This window comes from Rhinopithecus roxellana, chromosome 2 (assembly GCF_007565055.1).
Source record: "Rhinopithecus roxellana isolate Shanxi Qingling chromosome 2, ASM756505v1, whole genome shotgun sequence".
Lineage (NCBI taxonomy): Eukaryota > Metazoa > Chordata > Mammalia > Primates > Cercopithecidae > Rhinopithecus > Rhinopithecus roxellana.
In genome coordinates, this window is record NC_044550.1 from 117,727,701 (window position 1) to 117,739,948 (window position 12,248).

The window sequence follows — 12,248 nt, forward strand, 5'->3', positions numbered from 1 at the left end:
GCTTAGTGAAATGAAAATGTTACTTAACCCCAAAGAATCCAGGCTCCTGATTAGCTCATGCAAAGACAATTATTTGTAATAGCACTTACCGGTAAAGAGAAAGGACTGAAACCTTAGATGGGCACAAAGACGTGACTAAGGCGGGTTTTATTTCTGATCCTGAAGCATTGAAGGGGAAGTCTGCAATGACTCAGAGCACTGTGATGGCCCAGCTGTCCACGGACATACCTCTCTAGTGTGGAGTCAGGCATCACCATGCCAGAGGGAGGACTCACCGTAGAAGCATCAGCATGTATTGACTCAACTGACACAGTCTTACCAGTAGTGAAAGAGAGGAACATTTTGTTAATCTTCTATTTGAAGTTAATTTTTACTGATTTCCAAAGCACATATGAAATGGCACACTGGGTCTAATGAATGTCTGCCTCTGAAAATCATACCAGGGGCCATTTTCATAAGAAGCTTGGTAATTTCTTTCTAATATATAGATCTAATTATTATTATTATTTTTTTTTTCTGAGAGCCATTCATTCACTGGGGAAAGAAGCAGCCTGCTTTATTTGACATATTTATTTTACAGCCATTTCTCCTGTGTTGGAATGCGTCAGGTAAATCTGTCCAATCAGTTAACATACTCAGCATAAAATGGATACACCGAGGGAGAGAAGCACACAACACTTACTAGGATGACCAGTCATAGGTACGCTCCTTATTCCAATAACGGACACTTCTATTTTCTTATGGTTGTTATTTTTTGTTATTTTGGAACTTCTCAAATGAATTAGGCAGCAAATACCACAATTGACAGGTCCCAAACCCGGTCATAGAAATATGTAACTAAACTCCCTGTAAGAAATGATATTTAGTATTTTGGCAGATCATTTTTGGCTTAAATGCCAAAATGTTGCTGTTCTATGTCATTTTCTTAATATTTTATTTCTCTTTTAAAATATGACTTGCCTAAGGATACCTATATACAGACGCATTTCATTAATGAATAAAACATATTGGGGTTAGCAAAGATTATAGCCCTAAAAAGTATATTGTTTTCCTTGGTTTTGGAGAGTCTTGATGAAATGCTTATGTTTACCTGATAATCCTTCTGGATATGTCTTTTCTGACACCTCCCTCCCAGGATTACATGCTTCCTCTTTCTGCTCCCTTAATAACTGTTTTTACCTGCTTTATATTTACCTGATTTCTTTTCCGTTTCCTCTGCTAGACTCTGAGTTCCTTGTGGCAGGGACCATTCTACTTGTCTTTGTCTCTTCAAAATCTAGCAAGGCGTTTGACACATACCAAGTTCTTAAAAACTGTCCATTGGATGAAGGAAACGTGTTAAATTATTAATCTGTGACGTTCCAGTGTCATGACTTGTAAGAAAAATGTTTATTTCTAAAACAGTAAAAACAAAATAATTGGTTAATCTGATGAGTGGTCATTAAGATACAAGCCATGGACTGTTTACGGATTTAGCTCATGGTCTACAAATAGTACAGTGCCATTTTAAAGCCTTAAAGGATAGACAACTTTACTTGATATTATGAATATCATTTACATTAACAATGGGAACCCCATACACTGTCTTCAAATTGTTCTTGATAACTAAATATATCAAATGGAAAGGATATGCGTATATATTTCAATATCTGGATTTTTAAATTTGGAGCACAGAGGTGGAGTATCATTTTATATTGAGAATGGAAAGTCAGGAGACTTGCAACACGTGATACAATTGCTTCCATGGAATATTTTCAGACCAATAGGAGTTTGCGAAGAACTTTTATGGACTGTATAAATATTTTGAGCTGTAGGCATCATTACCAGCTGATATTTTCTTTCCTCAGGACCAGCTGTTCAGGAGCATCCCGGACGAGAGCCAGGCACATTTGAGACTTGGATCCAACTAAAGATAGCCACAGATTCTTCTGCAGCAATGTCGGTGTTGGAAGAAAATCGGCCATTTGCTCAACAATTATCCAATGTCTACTTTACAATACTTTCGCTGTTCTGTTTTAAGCTTTTTGTGAAAATCAGCCTTGCCATCCTCAGTCATTTCTACATTGTGAAAGGCAACCGCAAGGAAGCGGCAAGGATAGCAGCTGAATTTTATGGAGTAACCCAAGGACAAGGTATGTTTGTGATAATCCTCTCTTGTTTCAAGTGGAGTTTAGCTTTCATTTGATCCATAATTACATGTTTTCTTTTTAGACTGCTTCAAGGTAAATATGTTATAAACTTTTGTTAAGGGAAATACTTATAACACTTCATGGCTTTATAAAGAGGAAAATTACTTTTTTATGTAAATGTTTGGGTTAAAATCAAGGTATCATTGCAAAAGAGATTAAGGGAGGCATACTATATATATAATAGGAATATATATATATTATATGTATAATAGGAATATATATATATTCCTATTAAGAAACATTTTAAAACGTTAAACATTTTATTTGCCAAGTCATAGTATTAGAGATTAGTTTTAGAAGTAATTGACTGCACTTCAGTCATCCTTTAATGTGTACCTGCATTGTATAATTTTAAATCAAATCTTTAGTTATATGTAAAATAATTATTATTAAAAAGAGGGGATTTCAAGATTTGGTTTCTCACAACTTTAATAAGATAACCATTTGACTCTAAAATAAAGCACACACAAAAAGAAGATTGATGGTATGCATTTTTCTGATGGAATTGTTATTGCTCACCTCAGTTTGTAAAACAGCGATTATAAAAGGAGAGAAACATAATTAATAAATTTTATATGTGTGCAGCCAAGTGCATCCATGTTCTTTAGAAGAAATTGTGGTATGAAACCAAATGAGAAACAATATTACCCGTAGACTTCAAAAGGTTGTAAAACCATTTAGGTTCTATTGGATCGATACTCTAAAAAGTAAAAATGATTCATATGGCAGGCTTTAAAGTGCCATTTTTTAATTCTCATAGTCTTCAGATTCATTTCTGATTTGAAAATCAATAGGCATGCATGAATATTTATAGCCCAAATACCTCCAAAACAACTTAAATTGTCAGAATTGAAATTTACTGTCACACAATTTAAACACGTAAACTTGAAAGAAAAATCACTTAGAGTAGAAAGCTTGCCTTCTTAAAATCCATGTTCCTACATTTTTCAACGTGGGATGCGACTCATTTTAAAATCTAGGTTAGTCTATTGGTACATGGAAAGTTGAGTAAAGGTAGAAAATCCTTTTTAGTGTATGAGGTAGATAATGAGTACATTTTTCCTGAGGAAGATTGCAATTTTGCAACGTGGGGAATTGATGTTCTCATTCAAAATGAGGAAAATTTTAATGTTCATAAGAATCTCTTATAGGGAAGATAACATCTCAAGTAAATAGGCAGTATTTAACCCTTTACCTACCATCTCTGCCTTAGAACAGAGATAACTATATTTTATGTATTTATTTATTTTCCTAGAGACTGGGGCTCACATTGTTGCCCAGGCTGGAGTGTAGTGGCTCAATTCTCACTGCATCGTTGAACTCCTAGGCTCAAGGGATCATCTGGCCTTAGCCTCCTAAGTAGCTAGGACACACGACCATGCCTGGCTAATTTTATTCTTTGTAGAGACAGAGTCTCAACATTGTCCACCTCAAGTGTGGTCTCAAACTCCTGGGCTCAAGCGATCCTCCTGCCTCAGCCTCAGAAAACTCTGGAATTACAGGTGTGAGCCTCCGTGCCAGGCCTGAACTGTATTGAAATGTGACATATACACTATGTGATTCATCTGTACTAAAACATTTAGTTGGCAAATGAAATATTTGTGTACAAAACAGCAAACATAGAAAACTGAATTTTAAAACAAAAGCCATATTTGCAGATACATGAGTAAACAGCTTGCATGATCGTAAGGTGGTAAAATTTACCCTCACGGGCAGCCTGTAGCACATTACTTCATAATCAGATCTTGTCTATGTGTTATGAGAATTACTTTACATTGACACATGAAATATTGCCTAAACAGAAGAAACTTTTTTGTGGGTTGAAAGGGGTTTTAAAGGGGGCCATGGAAGCTCCTTTTTGTACATGTTTTCAAATAAAAAGAAACACTCATCCCCTCATTAGACAGATCTTAGTGTACTTACACTGGGAAATCATGGGAATATACGCAATGGTTTCCACGTTCCCATATACTTTTAGGATTCTATTTTAAAATAAATTAGAACTCTAGGATTTTTTGTCTCAAGAAGGAAAGAAGAAAGGAAATCGGTATCAATTAATAGGAGACACTTTTCCTGGAAATATAAAATGGAAGCAAAGTTTTTAAAATTTTGTTTTGTGTTATTTTTAATATTATATCTATTTAACAAAAATTTCCCCTCTAATATCATGCATTAATCTGTATATGAAACAATACAGTATAGTATTATAATTTTTATTCAATGTAAGCATAATTTGTTTCCAATTTTATTTTAACATTAAGAGAACAAATCAGGTACCTTATAAAACTCTTTCTTAATCTTCTACTTCTAAGCATTCATTCTTGCTTGCCCAAGAAAATTATTACTTTCTCCATTTCAACATAGTTTTTTCTTTTATTTACTATAAGTAAATTATTTTTAAATTCTGTTTGTATCTTTATAAGTCACTAATTAGGCTTAATTATCTGTGTTTAATCCAACAATTTCCTCCTTCCTGGGAGAGATTACCACCTTCATTCCCCTTTGAATTGGGTTTCTCATTCCTACTTTCAAGGCTTAGCCAGACTGCTCCCCAACATTTCTGATGTGGAGTTGCCAAATTCCATGAAATAAGAGATGGTGTGTATATTTTCGTGTCTTTCATAATCACAGAAGACCCTGTTGACAACATTCTGGATGCCCTCCCCATGAGCAGTAGTACTTTGGTGTGAAATAAAAGGAACTGTTATCTGTCTTAGATATTATTGCCAATCAGCTGATTGTATTCGACAAATAATCTGTTTTTTTTTTTTTTTTAAGCTCTTTCCTATCAGGCTTGAGACCAAGATATGATTACCCATGAGAATGCTGAAAAGCTAAATGGTATCTAAAATAGCTTAAGATATTTCTTTCTTGATCCTTTTGCTATTTCATTAAACTTTACAAATCTATCTTTTCATCTCTAAAGACTTTTATCATCCTCATCATATTGCAGGGGTCTATTCTTTGCTTTGCTTTTTTGTGTAACTACCTCCTGTATCATCCTTGCTGCTAAGTGTTCTGATTACAGTCTTTATATATCAGAGGCCTAGTCTATTCTTGAAGCTAACTCTAGACTTTGAAACTGACAGGGAGACTACCAGGCTTTGAAGGCTATATTGAAATATTAAACAGTGTACAGAGAGAATGAGGATGTGGAGAAATGTATTAATTTGGTGAAATCATACCAAAGGCCTAGAAGAAGCCATTAACTACTTGACACCCAAAGATACTTCAAGAGGCAGCTCTTCTCTTCTGTTAAGGGCAATACTTTTCAAGTTCTGTGTTAGACTCTGAAGAAGTTTAGCAGTTTTTGCTACAAATGGACAGGACAAGTTCTAAGCATTGATTTTTTTTGCGCACCCTTGATATCAAGACACTGAGGATACGGTATACATAAAAGGCAAAATGTATTGTTCTCATCCTTAGGTTTATATTCTAATTGAGGAGATAGGATATCTACAGGTAATAGTCACTTTCCAGAATACTCACTACCAAATGGCTCTAAAGAATGAATGGGTCATTTTCCAATTTGTACTTTCAGAGATATCTTCAAAGAGGAGGCAGATCTTGAGGTGACTCCAGGAATGAGCGAGGCGTGGATTTATGGGTGCACATGGACTGTTGGGAGTCAGTAGATTTGGCTGGAGTGGAGAGTTCATGCAGTAGAAAAGTAATAATAAGTTGGGCCCAGATGTAAAGGAATTTGAATGCCATGCTAAACAATTGAGACTTAACTTTGAAGGCAGTAGGCATCATTGAAAGTTTTTGGTATGAAAGAAGGTGGGAAAATAAAAAAGGGTATGTATTAAACCATAATTTAAAGTAGATTTCTATAGTAATATTCTTTGCAGTTGGATGAGACAGATTTGAAACAAGTTGACCGGTTAGGACCTTGCCGTGAGGAGATGAGGACCTAGACTACTTTGGTAATGGTGGTATGGACAGAAAACAAAGAATGACAACAAAAAATAAACAAACAAAAAGAAAAGAAGAAAGAAAGAATGTGATGATACCTGTAAATAGCATTCAAATAGCCTTTAAATTGGCAGAAAGAGCAAATGTTACCTTAGAGTAACATTTTAACATATTATTTTTTTCATTTTAGCATAGCTTTTTCTCCCAGAGTTAGATACTGACATGTCAATCAGAAGATTAATTAGCCACACAGGTCAAGTCTGCAGCCTCCAGCCAAGGCCACCCCTTGAAAGTGGACCCTTAGAGCTTGCTGAGTCTGGTAGGTTAGATACCTATCCCTACTGGGAAATATCAAGGTAAATCAGGAAGTAATAGAATTATAATCTCATTTCTAGTCTTGCATTTGATTTATTTCATGTATTCTTTTCGTTCCAATTTATATTTTTAAGCACCAAGCCTTCTGATTATGACTTGGCTCCAATCGCAATCTGCCCACAGAAAGAAAATGTGCCAACTTGCCCTCAGGACTGTTTTAGTCCATCTGGCATTTGTAGGTCTTGTTGCAAATTAATACATTTGCATCTTGATATCAATCAACAGTATTTTGTGTTTGTGGAGTTGTAAGTCCATTTCTGAGATGTAAATTTGCTCCAGCCTTGCTGACAGATTTCTGAGCCTGCAAGGCCATGGACCAAATTTTGGATTGTGGAAAATTCATCAAGATAACGCGTCTCTGTGAGGCTGCTTGAGAAACAATCTGGTGACACCCAAGCTCTTCAGGCGCTCCTTTCACGGTTGAGATTTTATGTAGAATACACAACACATGTAAAATCATCGTATAGAATATTTATGCTTGTGATTTCATAAGTTTTACTTTAGAGTTGCCATTAATCATGAATTTCTTTTTGGTCAAGTCTGTGGTAGACACTTGGAAATAGGACATAGTATAAATGTGTGACCTTAAGCTGAATGGCAGGTGAACTTGGCATTTTGGAGAATAGCGTAACCTGGATAAGAAAAGCAGCTAGAATTTGATGTAATATCTTTTTTTCTCCATAAATAAACTCCATCCTAGGTTTAAAACCAACTTTAGGAATTTAGCTTTACAGCCAGTGCTAGCAATAGAAGCAGTAGTATTCTTTATACCTGTTTCTGAGGAGCAACTTATTTCATGTGACTTTTGGTGCTGCTGGTTACCTGTGCACGAGATTAGTTATCTTAGGGACATTCTGAGAATTTCAGCAAAGAATCTGTAGTGAATCTGTAGGATGACTTATTAATAATATCTTTATTATATAAAGGTAAATATTCTCAATATGTGGAAGTTTTTGGACACATTTTCTACATGTAGGTGGAACAACTCCAGAGAATAATAACTGGAATCGATAGAACTATTCTTGTATGACAAAATACATGGCATTATACTCAAAAGTGCTACTACTTTTTTTTTCAAAGAGGTTCTAATTTTGTCCAAGCGCTACTTTTTCAGAAATGCCTAAACACTTTTGTGGAAGAAACGACTATAATCCTGCAAATTAAAAATGAAATCTGGGAACAAAGTTCCAAGTTTAGAAAAGACTTTGTTAAATTTTAATGTATTAATGCTTTTCCTCTCCTTCTGTTCCTTATTCATTTTATGTTGCTATAAAGGAATGGCTGAGGCTGGGGAAAGAAAACAGGTTTATTTAGCTAATGATTCTGGTGGCTGCTGAGGTCCTCAGGCTGTTTTCACTCATGACTAAAGGGAAGGGGAGCCAACATGTGCAGAGATCACATGGTAAGAGAGGACTCAAGAGAGAGAGTGGGGGCAGGTGTGTGTGCTTTTCAACAACCAGAACTCTCAGAAACTAATAGAGTGAGAACTCACTCAGCACCAAAGGAGGGAGGGCAAGCGTTAATGTATCCATGAGGGATCCGTCCCCATAACCCAAACATCTTCCATTAGACTATACACCTCCAACACTGAGGATCAAATTTCCACATGAGGTTTGGAGGGGACAAATATCCAAACCATAGCACTTAATAACTTTATATGTGGAGAAATGCATAAATTTTTTAAATTAAAAAAATTGACATCGGTGGTAATAGTTTAGGAAGGATCAGTTTTCCTAGGAATATTCTTATATCTTTTGTTCATCTCTTCCTTCCTTTAATCATTCAATTACTTGCACATTTATTACTTACAACATAATGTACTTACCCAACACTTATTTATGTATCTACCAGCTTAAAAGGCATTGTGCTAGACACTAAGGATAAACTACAGAAACTAACCACTGTCTTTCCCAACAGTGTACACAGTCTAGTGGAAGAAAGACGGATAAGCAAGTAATTTTAAAACATGGAAAATGCTATTTTACAAGATTAAAGAAGGTGCTATGGGAAGGTTCTATACAGAGAAATGTATGTAGAGCTAAGAATAGTTCTGCCTAGGATATGCCAGTTACACAGAAGCTGTACTAACAATATACACATTCTCTCACACAACTAAGCATGCATCCTTATTCTCAATGCTCAAAAGCTTCCCAATTCCCCACTTTCACTTCCTACCAACTTTTTCACTTCTCAATTTGCTATTTCAGACTAATGTATCTCTTACCTAAAGCTTTATCTTAGACTCAGAGTTTTGTTGTTAAAAGAATTTACTTTTAGGAAGGACACAAGTATGCTTTGTGAAAAATGAAAAATATTTTGATGAAAAAATTTCAAAATGGATTTTGTGTACTTTGACAGGGGACATTGATATTGTCAACGTTTTAAATTTTTTTACATAGTCAAGATAGTAAAGGAATGAAAACTAGGTCTTAACTTTCTGCTTCTCAATTTACTATCTCTTTTAGAAGACAGTGAATTATTAAAATAAGCTATTTTTCTTATTCATTGCCATAACTGCTATAGCCTTGAATGTAGCTTAGTTGAATAAATACTGGGCTATCTACTCTCTTCCTAGCACAATATTGTGTACTACATGCACATATACCAATATATCTATAAATATATATAGTATTTAATACCTATAATATATAATACATAACTAATAGATAATAAATATAAATGCATACTATATCGTGTATATAATATCTATATTATATATATGCATATGTTTACCATGTGTGATATATGAGTAAAAGCAGAAGACTTGGATGAGTGGAGCCAAACATTGCAGAAGTAAGACAACCGAAACAGCAAGCAGGTAGAAAATCATATGGTGCTAAAAGGAAAACAGTCAAGTTTTGCAATTGATGTTCTCCTCTAAGTCAGAAAGGGAAGAGATTGAGGTCATCTGAGACTGTAAGGCACTTCATAAATAAAGCAGAGCTTAAGGCAGAAATCCAAAGGCAGAACATATTTGGTTATGTAGATGTGAAGATGAAACCAAGCTAAATATAAAGAAAAAAAGAGGAAAAGTTTAGAATGTGGAGCCAAACAAGCCTGTTTCATCTGGAGCAAAGGTGGAAGTATAAATGTTAGGGATGAAGAAACATAAGTTGAGTGGTTGATGCTAATGGGAAAAATAAACACACATCTCGAATGATAAATCTAAAAGTCAGAAGTTCTTTTAGGAATTTTCTGATGCTTTTACAGGATTCAGCATATGAAAAAGGGTTGCTAGCTAATGATGGCAATAATTATCACCATAAATATTTTACAAAATACTTGGTATAATGATTTAATATGTCATTATGTGTGTTTCATGAAGTACATCTCAGAGAAGATGGAGTACCTCCACAACACTGACTCAGCACTGCACATCCTCAGAGTGGATCCATGGTAATTCTGTGGATTTGGGCAACAATTTTAGCAATTAAGCCTATTTTCTAAACTGCAGAGGAGAGAAGAACAATTATCCCCAGTGACAGATGAACCATGTCATTAAAAGCAGGTGAAGTATTTGGAACACCTCTTCCTCCAAAGCCACCCTCAAATAATTTTTAAAAATTCAAAAGAAAGCAAGCATTTACTTACAAATGATGTAGAACTTTCGCATTTCTGGCTGGCGCAGTGGCTCACGCCTGTAATCCCAGCACTTTGGGAGGCTGAGGTGGGTGGATCGCGAGGTCAGGAGACCGAGACCATCCTGGCCAACAAGGTGAAACCCCGTCTCTACTGAAAATACAAGAATTAGCTGGGCGTTGCGGCACATGCCTATAATCCCAGCTACTCTGGAGACTGAGGCAGGAGAATTGCTTGAACCTGGGAGGCGGAGGTTGCAGTAAGCCAAGATTGCTCCACTGAACTGTAGCCTGGCAACAGAGCTAGACTCCATCTCAAAAACAAACAAACAAACAAACAAACAACAGCAAAAACAAAACAACAACAAAGCAAAGCATTATCAGCTGCATAGGGAACAAGTCATTTATTCTTTCCAGCCATCCCTCAGCAATGCTACAAAGCAGACCATTGGCTTTTTAGAGTGGAATTGCCCAAAGAATATGATGGCAGGGAGGGAAAGGCTTAAGGAGTTTCATAAATTGTTAAATTAATAGTGAAAGAGTCTTCCAGGTGGTCTGTGATTAAACAAGTCCACTCTGCGAAATTTAGGTTAAAGATGAACATATATTAGATGATTTTTTTCTCAATCCTCATCCTACAATTCCTCATTGGTTACTATGGAAAAGGATTTAACAAATCTGCCTTGTATATTTAAGATAGATGAATATCCCGTATTTAAGGTAGATTTAAGATTTTTCTAGAAGGCCCTGGGAGCTGAAAAGCTAGGGTGGTGTGAGGGGACAAGGTCCCCATGGGTCCCCTTCACCCTTTTGAACAGTATAACTCAGCTTTCATAAATCTTCATAAGTTGGGCTTTAAAATAGTAATAATCTTTCTCTGCAAAGAAAGGGATAAAATAATTTTTAAAACTAGACTGTCCCAGTTTATGGAAAATATTATTTGTTACACGTATCTTTACAGAACCTAACCATCTGATAATATGAGTCATAACTGAGTCTCCTTTCCAAATTCTTTCCTAGGGATTAGATGAGCAGCAAACATTTGGGGCCTGTCAGGCATGAACATAACTATGTGAAACAGCAGGAAGGCATCCTCTCTCTATCAGGGCAGCTAAAATTTCCATGCCACCAGTACCCACTGAGTAAAATAGAAACATTCAGAAATACATATACTCTTTCCAGAAGGCTTATAGTCTTAAACTATGGGTAGAGTACAAACAAACTGAAATTTAACACCAAAATGCCATTCATGTTTTTAAATAGAAGCACTGGCTCACCTCAACTGTCAAGTGTGCAGCGTGATTTAAGTGAAAGCTGACAATGATAAAATTTAAGTTAAGGCCCATCCGTTGGAAATCTGCTCTTCACCATCATAACACCGCAAAGTCGCTTGTTAGTGAATTGAATCAGGTGAGGCTGCCAAAGTGAGAAAGGAAGCAATCCTTCTTCTAAAGCAATCTCAATACTTCTTCTAAAGCAGACTCAACGCACTACAAGAACTGTTAAATAATGACATTGGAAACAGCGGTGACTTTGGTAGTGACTCAACCCCTCAGTAGCAACTAAATACATCTTTGTTTAGCCGCTGAGGAGATTTATGTGCACTTATGTTTTCCAAATTCTACTTCATTCACTAGAGAAATGGTGTTTCCATCATTCATCAAGTAAAAGTAATAGTTCATTTTTAGAATGAAATGATGCACCTAATGAATTCTTGAATTTGGAAGTTTTGTGTCTCACTTCCATCTTGACCTGTGATCTAGAATCATGAATTTGGAAAAGGAAAAAGTGCTAATTCTTTAGAACTCAAATACACAGGTCACAGATCTGTTGCATCCAGGAAAGAATAAATACTTCATTGTAACTCCAAGAACTAAAAGAAAAGGAGTAAAATGAAAACGTAAGCATCTCTCTCCTTCTCTCTCTCCCACCCACCACAGTAATGATGAAAATGCTCAAGTAGAATCTAGTATAGGAGCTAAGTTTTCTGGCTACTTACCATTACTCAAATAAACCAACAAAACAAGACTGGCTCTGGCTGGAGAAAAAAAAAAACCTTTACTGAACATTAAGTCCCAAAGTAATAGTTGCATATCTAATTGGTGTGACATTCCAAGAATGTGAAAAGAAATCTGTTTAAGTAAGCTTAGTATTTGGAGTCTACTGAAACTGATGATAATATTTTTTTGAA

General features: G+C 35.7%; 1 protein-coding gene across 1 annotated transcript in view; it reads left to right on the forward strand.

Annotated features, from left to right (window-relative positions):
• The first annotated feature begins 1,822 nt into the window (after positions 1–1,822).
• ASB5 (ankyrin repeat and SOCS box containing 5) overlaps positions 1,823–12,248 on the forward strand; it is a 59,824-nt gene continuing 49,398 nt past the window's right edge. Inside the window, exon 1 of the mRNA XM_010384073.2 lies at positions 1,823–2,132. Coding sequence (XP_010382375.1) covers positions 1,937–2,132 — 196 coding nt within the window. The 5' untranslated portion in view covers positions 1,823–1,936. The remainder of the gene's footprint in view (positions 2,133–12,248) is intronic.